The 21,710-nt window shown below is 30.6% G+C and overlaps 1 protein-coding gene across 1 annotated transcript; it reads left to right on the top strand.

Moving 5' to 3' along the window:
- Positions 1 to 13,145: 13,145 nt before the first annotated feature.
- LOC111309917 (ethylene-responsive transcription factor WRI1-like) lies at positions 13,146 to 17,628 on the top strand. Its single transcript, XM_089748600.1, has 6 exons — positions 13,146 to 13,451; positions 13,532 to 13,830; positions 13,983 to 14,071; positions 14,378 to 14,502; positions 14,680 to 14,756; positions 16,762 to 17,628. The coding sequence occupies exons 1-6, from the start codon at positions 13,243 to 13,245 to the stop codon at positions 17,244 to 17,246; spliced, it is 1,284 nt and encodes a 427-aa protein (XP_089604726.1). The 5' UTR covers positions 13,146 to 13,242; the 3' UTR covers positions 17,247 to 17,628.
- Positions 17,629 to 21,710: the final 4,082 nt, after the last annotated feature.

Raw genomic sequence — 21,710 nt, 5'->3', positions numbered from 1 at the left:
TTTTTTTTATAAAACAACATAATATAAAATAATAGAAATGTGAATATATTTTTTTCGGGTGAAAATAATCTGTTAAAAATATGCACTTTACCCTCGGATATATTCATGAATTTAATTTACGTAATGATCAATTTTTTTAAAAATATACGACTTCCATTTTAGAACTTTGGATTCCTCAATTACGGATCTTCCTTTATCCTCTCCAATAATCTTTATAAATAGTTGACAATTTGGGTTCAAAGAGAGAAAATTATTGCCATGAAAAAAATAGTTGATAGGTAGATTAATCTTTTACAATTGCACAATTCAGTATTTCATCAATGATTCCAAAAGATTTAGGCCCATTTGGATATCTTCAAGTGCCTGTCTATCCAAGAACAAAAGCCTCGTGTTCTCTTATTTATTATTATTATTTTTTGAAATAACTTATAGTTTGAGCTCGTGTTGTCTTATTTAAAAAAATAATAATAAACTATAGTTAGAGGGTTTTGTGGGGTTACTGAAAAAAAAAAAATCCTTATGGTTTGATGGTTTTGTGGGGTTGCAAAAGTAAAAGAAACCTTTTTGGAATAGAGAATTTGGGAGGGAGCAGGTGAGAATAGCAGTGGTGGTCTATCCTAACTTGAACTCTTCTCTTTACACAGGGAAGGAGTACAACAAAGGGCAGAACAAACCTTGCCTCACAATTCTCACAACTATACAAGATATTGTTTTTCTTTTCACAGGCGAGATATTGTTAACTTAAGCTCATTAGGCGTTACGGTTTTATCTCGTACACATTTTTCAAATCAAATTTTAATATACATTTTAATGTAAGATTTATAGTTTTCCTTTAAAATCATAACATCTTCAATCCAAAAAAATTAATTATCTTCGATTATGCATCGCTTCTACTTCATAATCAACTTTAAATTAAATTATCACTATTTATATCAATTTATAAAATAATATCTATTTTAATTTATTAAATCTTATATTTTTATTTCATCTCATAATAAAAAAATTATGTAAACAATTATTCCTAAACGAAATTCCAGTACAAAAATGATTTGACTCCTCTTTTAAGACCACAATATTTCGGAAGCTCTTTTGTCCTTTTTTTTTTTCATTGTAATTTGGGTGAAGTTGAAGGCATTGATCATATTGCCCCAGTTCTCTCCAACAACCAGAACAAAACTTACAGTTTGGATCCATGGTCATAAACCCATAATAGTAACTGACATGCATGCAAGAGTGTTGGCAGAAAAGTTTTGAGCTTTTAAGCCACTTGGAATTTTGTAAACTCAACTTCACTTGACTTAAAACTGAGCTTTGTTGCATGTTTCTCCTCCAATTCCTTAAACAAGATAAATCTTTACATAAAAATTGTTCAACTTTCGTTTGTTTTTAACATTCAAATACTTTAAGAAAATTAAAAAAACACGAATTACTTTTTCTTTTCCTGATATTTAATTATATAAACTTGCAAATTGCAATAGTAGTTTAAAAATTTTATAAATAAATTTTTATAAGTGGGTAGCAAAATTAACTTGAATATGAAAACCTCGCTTAAACTGAAATTAACAAAGACCCAAACTTAAGAAATTTAACTTTGAGATAACTCAAACTTAACACAATTCAACTATAAAATCGATTCGAACTAAATGCTAATAACCTAAACTTAGTACTAAAATTAAAAGTAATATTTTTATTTTAACTTGAATTCAAATTTGATTAACTCAATAAAACTTAACTCAACTTGAATCCAAATCTATACGTTTGCAATATCTATATATATAAAAGGGATCAACTTATATAATGTAAAATTTTTTTAGTTTTATATTTTTTTAATTATTTATTTCAATAGATGTAAGGATGAGATTAAATCATTTTTTCTATTTTTATTTGTCTTTTTTATCCCTTAGATTTGTTAAAATTAAATGTTAGAAAAATGTGTATTTTCTAAAAAATTTTTACACTAAATAAATTGATCTCTTCTCTCTCATATATATATATATATATCACTTTGTGGCATAACTATTACATTTATTAGCATATAATTTTAAGGGTGAATATCTTTGCTAAGATATAGGTACAAATATTTAACATCGTTTTAGTGAATTGGCATAAAAAAAAATATAGTTGTTAGGGGCATTTGATGGTCAAAAGCGTATAGTGATCTTTTTCTCTCTCAAAGCCTTTAACAGACAACTAGGGGCATTTTTGTCACTTGTGCTAGCCTGATATGTCAGGTCAGCCATACATAGTCAATGCCACCTCAGCTCAACCCTGCCCTAATTGTCCTATTATGGTTCCCCTTAATTTATTTATAAATATGAAGACTCAAGCACCATGAAACCAGGTTTATCCCATTTATTTCTCCTTCTCTTTTTTACTTTTTTTTCGACCTGATCTTTACTGACTTGTTCTTTAGAATGCAAATGTAAGGAACACCTATTTTCTTTATCTCTAACTGTTCTTTTCTTTTGCATTTACTAGAACACTTTTAGGTCAGAGTTTAGCACCAACATTTGGTGTGTCAGGTAGGGAAACATCTTGTATTAGCTGAGCCACCTAGAAAAAGAATTGAAGAGGAAAGGGAGGCAGCCACCTTGGTTGGAACAAAAACTCACCTTGGCCAGCATTCTGTTTGCCCAGCTCAACCACAGGTAGGACCAACTATGGAATAATTTCAAGCCCTAACAGATCAAATACAAGCTCTCAAGCAGATGCTGTAAACTATAACCCTACCATAAGTCTCAAAAGTGTTGGACTTAGTCACACTTGGTCGAGAAGTCGCTATTGAACAATCGAGCTATGAAGAGGCAGAAGCTTCCTTGGCCTTTAAAAAAGAAGAGCACATAAACCTAACTTATCACTGCCCTAGCCACAATTGTACATATACTACAACCTAAAAATCCAAACAAATAGACCATGAATTTCAACTGAATAGAGATTTGGAAACTCGGATGCAAGCCATAAAAAAAAAGCTGAAAATAAAGGCAGTGGTATTTAAGAATGAGCTCAAGTTCTTAGAGACCTCACCCTTTAGTGAAGAAATAGATAGAGTCATACCTTTCAAAGGATTTAAAATGCCAACCTTGGAGACATATGACGGTACTTTTGACCTATTTGATCATTTGAAACTTTATAGAACTAACATGAAGATATAAGGGACAGACGAGGCTTTTATGCGCAAATGTCTAGCCATTACATTAAAAGATGCATCTTGATCCTAGTACAACAGTCTAGAGTTGAGGTCAATCACTCAATTTAAGGAACTTAGCCACTCGTTCTTATTCAAATTTGTGAGTACCTGAAAAGTAAAGAAAACAATCCTAAGCTTGATGTCAATTCATCAAAAGTAAAATGAAATTTTGAAAAGCTATGTCACACTTGTTAATGTGAAAGCTCTACAGGTTAAAGACCTAGAACAGATGATCATTGTTGTCACATTATAGCTAGAATAGCTAAAAACTCTGGCTAACGTCCTACTAAAAGTAGAGAAATACATTAATATTGAAGCTACAATGAAAATAAATCGAGGTGAGAGAAGATCATCCCTTTCTTTAGTAACTGAGGTGAGAGAGGCTCATCTTTCTTACTCGATCATAAAAAAGGTAAAGATTTCTCTGATTCTCCCTCAATAAAGAGATAACATAGGGATAAAAGCACCGATGGAGAAAAAACTTACACTGTATTAAATACCTCTCATGAGAGGATTTTGATGCAAATTGAAAGAAATCTTGGCCTTAGATGGCTTAAGCCATTAAAATAAAACATAAGAAGAGATTCGACAAAAAAATGTCTTTCACAAGGACATCGACCATAGTATTAAAGATTGTGTTGACCTAAAAAATGAGATTGAAGCTCTGATAAGATGAGGTCAATTAAAGAGATTTATGAGACAGAGAAGACAAGATAGAAATAAAATGGACTACAGATAGGACTACAAAACTCCTACCTAAGGTAGAGAGAGAAAAATAGAGCAAAGAATAAGGGATGTTTGAGAAAAAGAGTTGAATAAAAAATAAAGTCGAGCTAACAATAGCAGGCTAATTGTCAGCATGATTAACGTGATCAGTGAAAATAACTTCACTTTGATAAAAAGAAAGTTTAACCTAGGCTGGCAATGGTAGTAAGCACCTTGACTAAAAAAAAAATTGAAGAAACAAGTTGATCTAATTTAGCTTAAAAGATCTGAAGGGAATTCAACACCCATATGATGATGCCATAGTGATTATAATCTTAGTGTACAACTATGTTGTCAAAAAAATCTTATTTGACAAAGAAAGTTTGACCGACACCATGTATTATGGCTGTTTGAAGAAAATGAAGATTGGTAAAGATCAGTTAAAATTGATCACCACTATATTAGTTAGGTTTCGAAATAAATAAGTGCCGATAAGAGACTGTCAAGCTTTTATCTTCTTAGGGATTGAACTAAAGATAATTACTTTAGTCGTGGAATTCATGGTAGTAAATATCCCATCTACCTATAACATAATATTAGACCGACATAGCCAATTTGTTTTATGGCTTATAGGCTCAGCTTTTCATTTGAAAATGAAATTTTCAACACCTGAAGTGGTTAGAAAAGTTCAAAGAGATTAGCCAATGATATGGCAATGTTACATCACAATAATAAAGGGTGGGATTGGAAAGTAGAAAGGTAGCTTAATCGATACTGAGGTTGAAAACAAAGAAAAGCCTACATAGGGAATTGACAATGAGTAAAAAATTACCTATAAAAGCATAGAACATAAGATCAACCTAGGAAAAGTATGCTTTGAGATTTTGAGCTCTGAAAAAGTTTAATTTTGTTTCATTTTTAAAATTTTTTGAGACAACATTAGAAATGATCGAGCTTTTAAGCCGGTGTGAACACTTTGATGTTACTTGGACCGAGCTAACATGTTGACCAAAAAATAACATGAAATGAAGAATATACTTCACTTTTACTTATACATTCAACAAGTTCTTTAATACACTAATCATCATATCGAGATTTGTTTTCACAAGAAATGATCTTGACCTAATTTAACAAAAAAAGATAATTGATCAGAGACTGGACTCAAACATAAACTGACCTATGTCAGTTGAGGACCTCATGATAATCCTATTATGGAACAACATTACTCAAAATAACATGCATATCAAAGCTAAGCTCAAACATAAAGACCAACTGATTTAACTCATAAAAGATAATGTCAACTTGCTTGCTTGGACACCATCCAAATCTACCTAGAATTGATACCAAAGTGATGGTTCACATACTACACACTAATCTTGAGGTAAAATCAATTCGACAAAAGAAAAAAAGTTTTACCCTTGAAAGACAATAGGCCATTGAGGAAAAAGTTGACAAGTTATTGTAAGTTGACTTTATCAGAGAGGTCTAATATCTTGAGTGGATAGCTAACGTGGTTATGGTAAAAAAACATAGAAAAAAATGAAGAATATGTGTGAACTTTATTGACTTGAATAAAGTTTACCTAAAGGATAGCTTTTTTTTTCCTAGCATAGATCAGTTAATAGATGATAGTGCTCAGCATGGCCTCTTCAGCTTCATGGATGCCTATTTCGACTATAATTAGATCAAAATATTGAAAGAGGATGAGGATAAAATGACACTTATTACAAAAAAAAGATTATACTGTTATAAGGTCATACTTTTTGGATTAAAAAATGTAAGGATGACCTATTAAAGATTGGTGAACAAGGTGTTTAAAGACTAGATTGATAAAAATATGAAGGTATATGTAGACGACATAATAGTTAAGAGTAAGAATCTGATCGAGCATTAGAAAGACCTCAAATAAACTTTTAACATTTTGAGAAAGTATAATATAAGACTTCGGTAAAGGAAGTACAAAGGTTAATAGGTAAAATAGCCATGCTCAAGTAAGTTTTTTGGTTACATGATCAATCAAAGAGGGATAAAAACAAACCTTGAAAAGGTTTAAGCAATCTTAGAAATAAAGGCGTTGACCTTGGTAAGGGAAGTACGGAGGTTAATAGGTAAAATAGCCATGCTCAGTCGATTCATGTCCTGATCGACAGAATGATGTTTATCATTCTTTAAAACTTTTAGAAATGTCTCCGACTTTAGGTGGACTCCCCAATGCCAAAAAGCTTTTAATGAACTTAAAGAGTTCTTATCCTCTCTACTTATTCTGTCTAAATTAAGGACTAGCAAAACACTATACTTATACTTAGCATAGATCAGGCTGTCAGCTCATTCTTAGTTTAAAAAGAAGAAGAAAAATAATGATCAATCTATTTTGTAAGCAAAGTATTGATAAAGCTTAAAGTTAACTATGACGGTATAGAAAAATTGGCCATGCCATTGTTAATTGGACCATAACTCATGTTATACTTTCAAGCCTGCACGATCCACGTCCTAATCGATCAGCCACTGAGCTAAGTTTTACAAAAGCTTGAAATGTTGGGAATGCTAATCAAATAAGCAATAAAGCTTAGTGAATTCAATCTACACATTTCACCTAGATCAATATTAAAGTCATAGGTTTTAGCATACATCATCATAAAGCGCACCTTGATGTAAAACGATGGATAGTTTTGAAAAAAAAAAAGAGGCTTTGGATAAGGATGATTGAAAACTCTATATTGACGAATAAGCTACAAACCAAAGCCAATGAGTCGACCTTATTCTAATTAGCTTGAAAGGGCTTTAGTACCCATATGCTTTAATATTCAAGTTTAGGGTATCTAAAAATAAAGTAAAATATAAGATGCTGGAAGTTGGCTTAAGCTAGCAAACTGAGCTAGATGTTCAGCACATAATCACTTATAGTGACTTTCAACTAGTGGTTATCAGATAAATGGAGAGTTTAGAGCTTGAAAAGATGGAATTTGAAAGTATCTTAACAAAGTGCTAGCCTTGGTAGCTAGCTTCAAGAAAGTTAAACTAAAAAAGATACTGAGGTAAAAAAATTCAATAGTAGATTTTTTATCTAAGTTGGCTTTAGAAGTAGCAATAAAAAGTCTTGACCAAGTTCTAGTAAAAGAATTAGTGTACAAAAAAACTAAGAGCAAGCTTGTTAGATAGGTCATAAAGTAAAAAACCTGGATCATGCCAATCAAAGCATACCTAACCATAAAAGTGTTGCCCAACGAAAGAGTCCAAACCAAGGCATTGATGAGAAATCCCCCTCAGTACACAATGATAAAAAAAAAATTATAAAAAAGATCTTTCAACCTACCCTACTTAAATTATGTTGATGAAGAATAGGCAAAATACATCCTACGAGAAACCCATGAAAGAATATGTGAAAGTCACCTCGGACCTTAGCTTTTGGCTTATAAAGTGTTAAGGCGGGATTATTACTAGCCTACCATAAGAAAAGATATGATTGAACTAGAGATTTATCAATATGTAACATCTCTCCTCAATCGAGCTCACTTTTATCATCAACTCGTGGCCATTCATGTAGTGGAGAATGGATGTCCTTGGATCATTCACTCCGGCTATGGTTCAGAAGAGACTTATCTTAGTGGTAGTAGATTACTTCATAAAATACTTAAAAGTTGAAGCTTTAGCCACCACTATGAAAGCACAAGTCAAAAAATTTATGTAGAAAAATATAGTCTGTAGATTCGACTTTTCTCGGTCTATAATAATAGATAATAGCAAACGTTTGAAAATTCAAGTTTAAGAAATTATGCTCAAATCTCCACATCGATCTCAGGTTCATATGAGTTGCCTACATTCAGTCCAATGGGGAGATTGAGCTACAAATAAGATAATATTAAAAACTCTAAAAAAGAGGCTTAATGTGACAAAAAAAAATGAGTTGATGAGCTATTGGGAGTTTTATGGGCCCTAAGCATGACCACGAAGGTGCCCACTGTGAAACCCTTTTCATTTGACATTTGGAACAGAGGCCATGATGCTAGTTGAGATCGACATTTCAAGTTTAAGAGTTGAATTACCGTCAGAAGAAAAAAAATGAAGAGACATTTAGGGCTAACCATGACCTCACCAAAGAATAAAAGATATAGCCTTAACATGAGTTACAACATATCAGTAAAAGGTAGCCAATTATTATAATAAAAGGGTATGACGTAAGCACATTAGGAATGACAACCTAGTACTCTGAAAAGTAGAAGCTTCAAGGGTAGATGACTAAGGTGGCAAATTGACCCCGACGTAGGAAAGACCATATATTATTAAGAAGGTCATTCATGATAAAACCTACAAATGATAAGATCTGAATGGTGACATCATCCCAAAGACGTGAAATGCAAACAACTTAAAGATAAGCTTGGAATAAATCAAGCTCACACTTGTATTATTTTGTAAATGGCATAACCATCCCAAAGATGTGAAATGCAAACTAACTCTATTACCAGTAGATCGATTTAAATCGAGCTTACACTTATATTATTTTTCACGTTAACACATGAATTAAATTATCTTCGATAAGCTTACCTTTAAGTGATTTGAAGAAATCTGACCTAGAATTTATAATTATGTTCATATGATCTAAACAATTATGTAAGAAAGAAATGACACCTTTAGATTGGTTACTTGATCTCAAACTTGTGCAAAAAAGAAAGAAACGATGGTAAATCAAAAATTAAAACTTAAAAAAGTATTCCTTTCTATTTCGTTGTGACAAAATATATCAGTTAAAGTATAAGAGGTCATTATAAAAAGCTGAACTCAAAGTAAAAAATTTACAAAGTCAAAAATAAAAAATTACATAATTTATTCATCAATAGTAAAGTGATGGGGGGAACACTCTCATCAGTAGGAGTAAGAGGGACAACGTCACCTTCAATGACCTCCACATATTTTTTTTTCAATCTTTAGAGTGGCTTAAAGCTCATCTCTAGAGCCTTATCTTCATCTTTCTTTTTCTCATCCTCTTTGAGTTGATTTTGACAAAGCCTCGATCTAATATTGTTGATGTTAATATAAAAAAGGTTAAGATTGAAAGAGAAGAATTTGAACTGTACCTCATCTTTAGCCAGCTGAAAGGCATCAAGTACGTTATTTTTTAAAAACTCTACCTTTATCAAGAGACACTTATCGGAAGCCTTATATTCTTTCATAGCCTTTACCTTCAGTTTTTCTTTTTTTTTTATCCCAGGCTTTCAACTGAAACCTTAGCCTTACGATTTCGGTCTGAACATCATTAAGCTTTAGCTCAACCTATTCTTTCATAATCGGTTGAGGCTTTGTCAACCGAGAGGGCTTCTAACTTCACTGTTAGCTCATTTATTTTTTTTCTCAGCTCAGTCTCTTTCTTGTGGGATGTGCTGAGGCTTGACTTAACATTACCTAGTGTCTTTGAGCTTTTCTTATGCTCTTCGGTAAGGGTAGCCATAACTTTCTCAACTTCCAGCATATGTCTCATAGTAAGATAAACGTGATGGAGGGCTTGGTTGCTGTTTTCCATAGGCTGAGGTAAGAACTTCTTTTGGATTGTATGAAAAAATTTTAAACTTAAAATAATAATAATAATAATAATAATAAGAAATAGAGCTGAGATCAGAAGATACTCACTAAGTGAAAAAAATGCAACTTTATAAAACCTTTTAACAATGTTGAGGTTAAAGATGAGATCATCCGTTGGAACATATTCCAACCCTACAGATATTTTTTTTGAGCTAGGCCTTACCATCGTAGTTTTAGGGTTATTAGGAACAAATGAAAAGATCTCCACCCGTAGTATTTTAGCTAAAGAGGGTAGTTTCAACACTAATGTAGAGGATAGGTCATGACTTGCACTAGTTTTGGACTTGTGACCTAAGGGAGAGTGGGGTATAGAAGTGCTGATCATATTGTCTCCCCCACGAGAAAAGTCCTAAGCTAGATTTTTTTTACCTTTTTTGGGCCTCGAGGTGTATTGGTACAGCTATACATTGAAGTCCTCACTCTCGACCATCTCAATAAAATCGAGCTAACAATTGGATAAAAAATTAACTTAAAGCAAAACCCTGTGAGATTACCTTAAACCTACCCTAATACTTCATCCTATTTATTACTTCTAGGGAGGTTTGCTCGTGATCATCGATGACAAGTTTTCTTTACATGTAGAATATTTAATTATTAACAAAGAATAATAAAAACAATTATGTATCAAATAAAATTTGGGGTGAGCTGAGTGATGGTCGAATTGTATGAATTAAAAATTAAAATAAATAAATGATAAAGTGAAAACCTCAGACTGGCCATGAATGAATCCTAATATACGTAGAGCCAATATGGCTCTAGTCTATTAGTGACTCGATCTAAAGAGTTCAGTGTTATTATATTGTATCTCTCTCTAAGAAAAAAGAAAATGGTACCCAAAGCATGAACATGATAAGCTGAGCACATGTTTGGATAGTCTTTTGGATTTGCCTTACCTTTTAGCTCGTTCATCATGTCCTTAGGGATCATGCCGAGGTCATATGAAGTATATATAAGGACCTTGATGAGTTTGTCCTAGTCAATAATATTTTTTTCCTTTTCATCACTTTTTTTGATCAAGGTGCTCCCCTTTTCTTGTTCATTTTCAAAACCTTCATCATTAGAAGAATCTGACTGTTGGATGGGAAATAGATCCCAAAAAAGAGCAATGAATGAAAGTAGCTTGATCTCAAAGAAAAAAAAATAAAGTAGAGACCTCTTAGGAGAGGACGAGATGTTTAGAAAAATTGATTGAAATGGGAGAGTAGAACTAGCAAGAGATGGAAGAGATTGAACTTCAGAAGGGGGAATAACCAAAAAAGAATGAAGATCAACCATAGAAGATGGACCAACCTGAGAGATGAGGAAAATAGGTAGATTTTGACGTTCAAAGTCATCTGAGCACACAGCTCTTTCATGCTCAAAACTCACTTACCTCTAGCCCGAGTAATCTTTTCATTGCACCACTACCTTTCCTCGGACATCGGGTTAAACATTAAGTCATCTTTTTATAGTTGTAGCCCACCAATAATAAGGGGATCATGTCATCATCCTGCTGCCCTCGCTATCCTTCTCTTGGCTTTACCCTATAACTTTCAACCTCTCAAAAACTTGTACTAAAGATATGGTTAGAAATATGTACCGAAGTTGGTGTAGAAAAAACTTTGAAGGCTAGAAAGCTATTGAGATAAAAAATTTTAGGTCAGATTTAGAGCAAAGAAAGTAAAAGGTGGAAAACTAAGGCCCTACCAACCTTTTATATAGACACACTGTAGACTAGATGAATGACACGTTTTGTGCCACGTGTTAAAGAATGGGCGGGTAGATGTCTTTTTATCTTTTTGCTTTAAAGTTTTTCTTTTAAACCATTTTTCTCTTCATTTAATGCTATCAGATTGGCCTGATTGGATGAACCCCAGAATGGGTAATTTAAATCAGATAACTGTTAGGGATAAACTGAGAGTTCGGTTCACTTTCAGGGTCCAAAATAAAGGTTTAGATTCAAATTTTTGAAAAAAAATACAAGTCTCACCATGGTTAGATGAACTCCAACACTTATCTCAAATAATCCCAGACAATTATCATCTCTATAACCTTTAAATCAATTGTGCACTCAATCCAAAACACACACAAAAGATCAGATGACCACCAAGTCAGACCATGGCTCAAAGCTAGTCATCGTTCAAAATTGACCTCCCTTTGCAATGTTAGCCTTCAACAAACCAAGTTGCCAATCTGTCCCACACTTGGGACATCGGTAATAAATTTGATGATTTAATACTCAGACCATTTAATGGGGGAACATAGTGTAAAGGGTATTTGATGGTAAAAGAGGTATAGTGGTATTTTCCCATCTCAAAGCTTTCAGTAGACAACCATGGGCATCTTTGTCGTTTATGCCAATCAGACATGTCAAGTTGGCCTAACATAGTCAATGCCACTTCAGCTCAGCCCAGTTTTAATTATCCCCTTATAATCCCTTTCAGATTACCTATAAATATGAAGATTCAAGCACCATGAAGCTATGTTCATCCCACCCACTTCTCTCTCTCCTTCCTACTTTCTTTTCGATATGATCTTTATTAACTTATGCATCAGAGTGCAAACATAAGGATCACTCCATGTTTTTACCTTTAATCATCATTCCTTTTTGCATTTACAAGAATATCCTCAGGTCGAAGCTTAGCACCAATAATAGTGAACTTGAATTATACTTTTTTTCATTGATTATTGATTATAAGAGTTTATATTTGATACATTATTAGTGTATAGATTTTATATACTATCATATGATACCATATTATTAATAAAAAAAAAAAAGTTTTTGTGTATTTATTTTTAAAGAGTTGTAAAATTTTTATATATTTATTTTTAAGTGTTTATAAAATTTTATGTTTTCTCATTAATGATGTAGTGTTATATTATTCACTAATAATTCTATAAAATTTATATATTAATAATGTATTAAATATAAACATTTATTTTAAATATGAAGATATAATTTTAAAATTTTATAAATAAATTTAAAAATTTGTCACGTATACATTTAAAATTAAACATGTTAATATATTAATTAGAATATGAATCCTTTAGCTATAATTGAACCAATATGTGACAGATTTACTTATAAATTTGCTTGTGTAACTTTCAAGTTCTACCTTCGTATATTCATTTTTTGGATGATAATTATTTTTTATACGAAAAAAAATGGGTTGGACAGACAAATTCTTTGAGAAAATAATAAAATTTCCAACCTAAGCGAACAAATCCTATTGGCGGCATGGCTGCACACACAAGCCAAGTGTTAGGCCATTTCTTTATCTAAATTAACATTTAACTAAATCTTTTACTTTTTTTATAAAGTTGATTTAACAGTTCGTGTATTGTATTATATTATATTTATTTTATATTAAAATTATTTATTATAATTACATAAATACGTTAAACATAAAATATAATTTTTTTATTTTTATCAAATTTATATTATATTATTTTTGTATTTTTTCATATATTTTTATATTATAACATGGCATGACGTCTAAAATTATCATATTTATTCTTAAATTCCAAACCCCATTTTAACCCCATTTTGTGGTTTACCACATTTCAGTTGTTCCTATTCTTCCACCCTCTTGCCTTTCTCTACTCGTTTTGGTAAACAACTTTTGGTCACCCCTACAACCCAAACTCATCATCATCATCATCACTATATATATAGAGAGTAAAATCTCACAAGAGGAAACATAAAAAATAAAAAAAAAATAAAAAATAAACCTCAGCTTATGTTGCCAAAGCCAATCTCTTAGGATCACGCTTTTCGCATTGTTTAGAAAAGAAAAATGAAGAGGTCTCCAACTTCTTCTTCTTCTTCCTCTGCCTCTCCTTCATCTTCTTCCTCATCGTCTGAATCTCCTCAAAATGTATCAGAGAAACCCAAGGCTAAAAGGCCAAGAAAACATCAAAACTCTGATCAGAAATGCTGCTTGAATGCTACTGCTAACAGTCCTAACTCTGGCAGAAGGAGCTCCATTTATAGAGGAGTCACCAGGTTTTTTTTTTTTTTTTTTTGCTCAAATTAACTGTTGGTTTTGGTTAATCAGCATGTATGAGATTTAGCATTTCACACAGGCATAGATGGACTGGGAGGTTTGAGGCTCACCTTTGGGACAAGAGTTCGTGGAATAACATTCAGAACAAGAAAGGAAGACAAGGTAAATTCAATTCAATTCAATTAAAATTTTCCTTTCATTTTTTCCTTTCAGAAAAACAAATAGTAAAACAAAAAAAAAATCAAGGAGATCTTATATGGTTTTTTGTGGTTCTGTTCTGTGTACTGACTTTTTTTTTTTTTTTGGGTTTTATTCCTGATTTATCTCTCCTCCGTCCTAACTTTCATTTACACTTTTGTCGCCTCCTAGTTTATTTGGGTAAGTCATTCACTTTCTCTCTCTCCTTAAAAATTTTATAATAATTCAGTAAATAATATATAATATATTTTTGTTTTTATTCATTTATTTTTATTTAATTTAAGAAACAAAATGGGTTTTGTGGAAAATTATGATAATTGTTATACGTGCAGGAGCTTATGACAGTGAGGAGGCTGCAGCTCGAACCTATGATCTCGCCGCCCTTAAGTATTGGGGGCCTGAAACCACCTTGAATTTTTCGGTATTTGAAATAAGAATTTATTTTTTATGTACTATTAATATTTGTATACATTGATAATAAATCAGATTATATAATTTTATTAATAAATTATTTTTAAAAAAATTAAATTTTTAATATTTATTTTTAAAAATAATAAAAATTTGTGATTTATTGATAATATATAAAATTTATATACTAATAATATATCAAATATTATAAAATTTTAAATAATAATAATCTAACTTGATTTTCTCGTTAATTTCAATTAGCTTAATTGAGCAAAATAAAATAAAGCATTTGTGAACTTATATAATAAAAAAAATGCAGATAGAAAGATATGAGAAAGAGATTGAAGAAATGAAGAAGGTATCAAAGGAAGAGTATTTGGCATCTCTAAGGCGGCGGAGCAGTGGATTTTCAAGGGGAGTTTCTAAGTACCGTGGGGTGGCTAGGTATATGTAGTTCAATTCATATCTCTCCATCGTTTTTCAATTTTATTATTTTTTTAAATATAGGTGTAGGCATAGGAGAGGCAATCAATCTTATTGCTATAATGAAAGTAGGTATTGAAAATTTTTTTTGACTAAAGTGTGTAAGAGTTGAATCTAATTGAGGTATGTTGATGGCAGGCATCACCACAATGGGAGGTGGGAAGCCCGAATTGGTCGTGTTTTTGGGAACAAATATCTCTATTTAGGAACCTATAGTAAGTCCCCCCTCCCTCTCTCTGCTTATATATTTTTAATATCCAAAAGGAATTCTCTTTACATTTCATATACATTTAAGGGGAGATTTTAATTGGAACCCAAGGTTTGGTAGGGTTCAATATCTCTTGTTAATGTTTTTTATTTTGTGTTTAAAATATATAAAATATAAAAATTATTGTATCGTAATTCATTTTGATATATCAAATATATATATTTTATAAAATTTTAAATTTAATCATTTTTATATTTTTTATATTATTTTGTATTTTTTTATTATATCGTATTTAAATTAATAGATCTAAAATCATGAATATAATCAAGACAATTTTTTTTCTTTCTTTCTTCTATTTTAGAAGTATTTCCCCTTTTTTCTGATTGCATGTAAAACGTCCCAAGTAAATAAAATTCTAAAATCATATCGTTAGCTTAGTTTTCGATGCATACCCGTCACGTATAAGCAAAATTATTCTTAGGAAAAAAAAATGATGGGGTCTTTTGTATTGCTGAAATTATAAAAGAAATGAATACTGACAAAAAACAATTGAGAAAAATTTTGAAGAAATAAAGAATTAAACAGATTTTAACTTTTCTTGATGAATGGAAATTTTAAAATTTTGGCTATTTACTTATTTTTAATCAAATACAAGTTGGTTAATCAGTAGAGTAGTGGAGTATTTATTTATTTGAAAACAACTTTTAATAAAGTAAAATGCTAAAAACAAAAAAAAATCTGGGCTGAAAAAAAAAAAAAAAGCTAAAATATCTTTGAATGTGACTAGATGCCAACTTTAATTCTTCAAACCAATCTCCATCAGTAGAATGGCATTTCTGTAATTAAATGAGATATATGTGTCTTAATTTACTTCTTTTTTATTTGCATGAAAATGGTGGCAGCATGGCACGTGAATACCACTCTCCCATTAGGAGATTCATTTGCAGTAGTCAGAAATTTTATTATTCTTACTATTTTTAGGAGGCAACGGAGATCACGTGCCTTGGGCTTAGGAGAAGTTTGGCTTTTTGGCCTCGGCTAAATTGCCTAACTCCTTTGGCTTAAGCTTAGCTGGCCAATAGTGATTGGCATCATTTTGTTCATTTTGGGACAACTTTTTATTGGCCTAGAATCTTTTTTTACTGGTCAAAATTCCGAATCATAAACTTTATTAAATTAAATAATTTATTTATTTATATTTATTTATTAATTTATTTTTAATATATATAAAATATAAAAATTATTATATTATGATTCATATGGACACACCTAATTTAAAATATATTTTTTTGTTTTATCAAATTTATATAGGATTTTTGTTTGAATTTTTTTTTTCATATATTCTTTGTATTTCTTTTTAAATTTTACCGTCTAAACTACAATTTATTTGATAATTCAGGTTGCCTAATTTGAGATTGGTTGAGGAGTTGTTCACTAATAACAAAGGGTTATGACTTTTCTTTTCATTTCTAATGAATTGAATATGCGACTTTTTGTCAACTTTCCAACTACCTAAGCAAGGATAGAGGGAAAGACGAAAAAGCATCCGTAAAACGCATATGTCGGTGCGGTGGATAGCCCGCTGCTTAGGTCTCAAATGAACTGTTAGACAATGTTCATTCTTGTGTCAGATGACCAGCCGTACCGAGGAAATTGTCGTTCAGGATATGTAAATATTAGTTCAAAAAGTAGAGCTGTGCCTTGACCTTGTACTTCTTTTCCAAGCCAAACATGATCCTTGCACTTTCCCTACAATAATGCTAACATGTTGCCTCGAAAACAAGACTAGATTTGGATGAACAAAACCACATCAATAGTCGGTTATTTCAGATCTCTGATGCATGTTTTCACATATATTTTACTCTTGAAAAATATTAATAAAGTTAATCAGGTTAGCAACATGTGAATCCCATATCGTATCTTTACCTGCTATACTTAAAGTCATCTTTTCATAATTTGTTCATCTGTCTCTGATTTTATTGATTAATTATTCATTTATTTATGTTTTGAAGACACACAAGAGGAAGCAGCAGCAGCATATGATATGGCAGCATTAGAGTACAGAGGGGCCAATGCCGTGACCAATTTTGATATTAGCCATTACATTGATCGTTTGAAGCAGAAAGGAATTTTATTTCTAGATCAAACGCAAGAACAAATCCCAGATTTGCCTGAAGCTCAACGAGCTGAAGCAGAAGTCGAACCGAAACAAGGAGAAGAAGAAACTGACAAGCACCAACATTTTCAGTACATGCAAATGCAGCTCCCTATATGTACTGACAATGCGACAATGGTTGGTATGGAGACAACTGATAGCAATGAGCTAGCATGGAGTTTCTGCATGGATTCAGGGTTGACACCTTTTTGGGATTCGGACTTTGGTCTCGAAAGAACCGATGAATTACCAAACTTGTTTAATCACGATACATGGTTTGAGGATAACATTGATTTGATATTCGGCATAGGGCCTAATGAAAGTGAGGAAAACCAGGAATGAGTGTCGGATGATCCAGTTGGTGCTTCCAGGAACAAGGAAGAAGATAATGGGAAGGGTAGCTTGTTGTCTGATTCTCCATCTTCCTCAACAACCTCAGTTTCTTGTAACTATTCTGTTTAATGGTTTGGCATTTTGGGTCAAGAGTTGGCACTGTTGGGAGTTTGTTGTTGGAAATCTGTTGTGGGTGGGTGGTGGAATATGGATGCCAAAGTTTCAAAGTATCTTTTTTTTTTTTTTTTTTGCTATGCATTTCTTTTCTTTAATCAAATTAAAAGGAAAAGAGCACGAGGGCGAAAAGAGGTGAACTTAGAGTACTTCACCTGTTTTTGTTTAATCCCAATTCCCAATCCAATATATACATTGTGGTTAATGTTATATTTTAGCCCCTGAGCTTATATTTTACGAAATTTTTTGATGAGGTATCTCTATTTCTAAAACTAGAATGATGCCATCGCTACGCATGACGTTTTTAAAAAAATTATTTATTAAAAAATATTATTAAATTACAAAATTATAAATAATAACAATAGTCATTAAAAATACTAATAATAACAATAATAATAAATCAAGATAATTGTTTTAAAATATTGATTTTTAAAATTTAAAAATAATAATATTTAATTTATTTATTAATTTTGTTTATTTTGTATTCTTGACCCTTTTTATTGAGATTTAAAATTTTAAAATTATGCATAAAATTCAATTAATTTAGTATATATTTTTTTACTTTTGATTGATTGCTAATCATATCTGTCAAGTATGGGGTCTAACCATATTTTTTATTTAGATTGAGTGAAATACTATAATATTATTTTTTGAAGTTAACTTACTATATTATTATTTTTTTAAAAAAATATTGTTGAGAAACATATCATATAAATTGTCTACAAATTTATATTGTTGAAAAACTTTTAAAATTTATTTTTATTAATATGATTATTTAAAAAATAAAAAATTGAGTTAACTTGCCGGAAGGAACAATAAAAACATAATAAATGATCATCAAAATATGTTTGGTGTAATTTCATTTTAATAAGTTAGATATGTAGTATGTAGGTCCATTAATCTAGACCATTTTTATTGAGTCAAGATGACAAATATTAATTAGATGCATTAAATGGGCCCGTTTTCTTTTTCTTTTTGTTTTCCCTTTCCAAAAACAAAATCCAACTCACTTTTTCCTCTTTTTCTCTCTCTAATTTTCCAACTACCACCCCTTTTGTAAGACCTAAAGCCTTCTCACTTTCTTGTATCCTCCCGTTTCTTTCGTCCCTTTCTTCTCTTTAATTTTTATTCGTTTTTCTAAAAATTTCTAGCTTTCATTTTCATCCCTTTATTTTCTTTTCCTTCGTCTTTTCACTTCCACTGCTGCCGCCTTTGTTAGTAACCATTGGTAGTGGTTCTCTTAATTATATTCATTTAGGATTTCCTATTTTTCTCTCATAGTATTTGCTTAAAAATATTAAAGAAATTTAAAAACCTTTTAGATATATTTTTTAAAGTTTTTTTTATTTTTATATTATTTTATCGTATTGATGGTGATTTTTATTTTTTTTTATTTTTTGAAATATAAAAAAATTTAAAAAATTTTCAGATGACGTAAGTTGATTGAGTTTTTATTATTCTTGGTGGTCAACTTTTTTATTTTTAAATAAAAAAATCTGAACCTTTTCTATATTTAAGGTAGATTTTGTCATTTTTTTTTGTGTGATTGTTATTTGTTTGTTTGATTAAAGTAGAGGTTTATGTTTTATAAATTTTTGTGTTTTAAGGATTTTTTAATATTTATTATATAATTTAAAATCAATTAAAATAAAAATGAGATTTTTTTCCTTTTTTGTTTTTCTATTTGAAGCAAATGATTTCTTTATTTTCAGTTTCTAATACCGCATGCTAGTTGCAGGGTCTCAACATTGACTCTGCATAGAGATTGAGCCATTGGACTGGAAAGAAAAAAAATTTTTTTTGGTTTTTTTAAAAATGATTGGTTATACGATGGATTTGATTTTTGTTTCTTGAATTATAGTTTTAAACCAACTATTGCTTAATTAAATGAAGATGATTCAAAGCTTTAAACAAACAAAAGATGAACTAAAAAATTTCAAGAAAACAAAGAAAATGGGAAGAAACAATATGAAAATGGTTCGAAAAATGTGATGAGGATAAAAAAAATAATGCAAAATAGATGACAAAGAAAGTATACCTTCAAGTTTTCTTCACAAGGATTATTTTTTTATTTTTTCAAGATTTTTTTCTCAATTTCTCTTGCTTTTTTTGCGTTTCCTTCGCTTTTTTTTTTTTTTTTTTTGGTTTTCAACGTGAATGGCCGGTTATGAAGATGATGAAAATATTCCCAATGCAAATCAATGTATGACCAGCCATAAAGATGATGAAAATATTCCCCATGCAAATCAATGTTAACCCTTGGATTAAAAAACATTTTGTGGTCCATAATTCGTCCTTATTTTCTTTTCAAGGAGCATTGGATCAAGATTCCTCGTGTGATCCAATGGTTTATATAGTTCATTTTAAAAGTTAGATTTTACAGCCATGAAACCAAGTGAAAAGATCATTTTGCTCATAATATAAAGTTTTCGATTTTAAGATTATTTTCTTGAAAATCAATGTTCTCATATTCCTTTTAGTGATTTTGAATTATCAAAATTATGAAATAATATAAAATTGAGATATGAAAATTTTCATGAAAATTTGATCTTAGGAAGGTAAAATTATGAAATTACTCCTAAAGTGTATTTAGTTATTTCACATCTTTCGAGGTATTGCTATAGTTTTGAATAGGCAATAAATCATCAAATATTACAAAATAATAATTTGACAAGTTTCGCAAAATATCGACCTGGAGATGGTTAAATTATGAAATTACCCTTAAGAGGTGTTATGATAATTTCACACCTCTAGAGGTACAATCAAGGTTTTCAAAATTCTAAAAATCATCAAATAATATTAAAGTATGATCTAAAACATTTCATGAAATTTTAACCTTGAAAAAGTCAAATTATGAAGATATTTCTAAATGTATTTTTGTAATTTTACTTCTTTCAAGGTGTGATATGGGTTTTTAACATATAAAAAATCATTAAAAAAGATTCAATTATGACCTAAATATTTTTACGAAAATTTGACTTTGAGAAAGCCAAATTATGAAAATCCCTTTAAAAGCGTTTTGATAATTTTATACTTCCCAAAGTGAAATCAAACTTTTTAGTGCTTTATAAATTACAAATTTCAATCTTAATCCTCATTGATTCCAACTTGATTGAGAATTTTGAATGTTGACCCCGGTTTTATCTATTTTCACTAAGTTTAACAATTTTTGACTAAGTTTGATTAATGTTGACTTTGTTTAACCAAGTTTGACTAGAGTTGATTTTGGGATATTTGGATCAAATTGATTCAAATTTTGATTTTAGAAACTTGTCAAAATGAAAGGAATGTTGAATTTGAACCGCTTCATAAATGGTCGAGATTTTGTTAGAACAAAATTAAGTATCTACAGTTATCTCTCTTCGCATATTCTGAAAATCTTAATCCTCATTGATTCCAACTTGATTGAGAATTTTGAATGTTGACCCGGGTTTTTTCTGTTTTCACTAAGTTTAACAAATTTTGACTAAGTTTGATTAATGTTGACTTTGTTTAACCAAATTTGACTAGAGTTGATTTTGGGATATTTGGATTAAATTGATTCAAATTTTGATTTTAGAAACTTGTCAAAATGAAAGGAATGTTGAATTTGAACCGCTTCATAGATGGTTAAGATTTTGTTAGAATAAAATTAGGTATCTACAGTTGTCCCTCTTCGCATATTCTGAAAATCAGAAATAATGTAAATATTAAGAACACCAATTTTGTTTAGCACTAAGGGGTGAGAGGGCTTTATTTACATGTGCTTGTTTGTTTTCTTATTGGAAGAGTTTTTTTTTTTTTTTCTTTTAACAAAGGGCTTCTAGAAACATAAGCAAGGGATTTTTTTTTTTAAATCTCATTTTGAAAGTCTGATCTTGAAAAGTTTTTTCTTTTGTTGTTGGTTTTTTTTTTTTGTTTTTCGACAAAGTTCTCTTATTAAAAGCACCATTACTTTTGAAAACAAATCTAAATGAAAAATTGAATAATACTATAAAAAAATCAGATGACTTCGGATATTTCCACCAAATGGCTACAGAAATCTTTGGATATCACCACCGAAGAAAAGATGCAAATATAGACTTAAATACTTGGATATGACCATTGAGTAAATGCAAATGATTTTAGATATCACCACCAAAGGGGACTTAGGTATACCACTAAGTGAAACGAAGGGGCTTCGGATATCACCACTAAAAAGGACTCGGATATCACCATCAAATGAAAGCAAATGACTTCAAATATCATCGTCGAAGAAAACTTGGATATTATCACTGAAGAAAACTCAGATATCACCATTGATAGATTTTGTAATAACTC

The sequence above is a fragment of the Durio zibethinus genome, chromosome 19 (genome assembly GCF_047325235.1).
Source record: "Durio zibethinus cultivar Kanyao isolate XHJ-2024 chromosome 19, ASM4732523v1, whole genome shotgun sequence".
Taxonomy (NCBI): Eukaryota; Viridiplantae; Streptophyta; class Magnoliopsida; order Malvales; family Malvaceae; genus Durio; species Durio zibethinus.
This window is presented reverse-complemented; position numbering and strand designations above follow the sequence as displayed.

What these genes read in the sequence shown, in the direction of transcription:
- LOC111309917 (XM_089748600.1), top strand. Translation starts at nt 13,243, where the DNA reads ATGAAGAGGTCTCCAACTTCTTCTTCTTCTTCCTCTGCCTCTCCTTCA. An exon ending in AAACCACCTTGAATTTTTCG is followed by an intron (nt 14,072 to 14,377) that starts GTATTTGAAATA and finishes AAAAAAATGCAG; the next exon opens with ATAGAAAGATATGAGAAAGA. An exon ending in AAGTACCGTGGGGTGGCTAG is followed by an intron (nt 14,503 to 14,679) that starts GTATATGTAGTT and finishes TGTTGATGGCAG; the next exon opens with GCATCACCACAATGGGAGGT.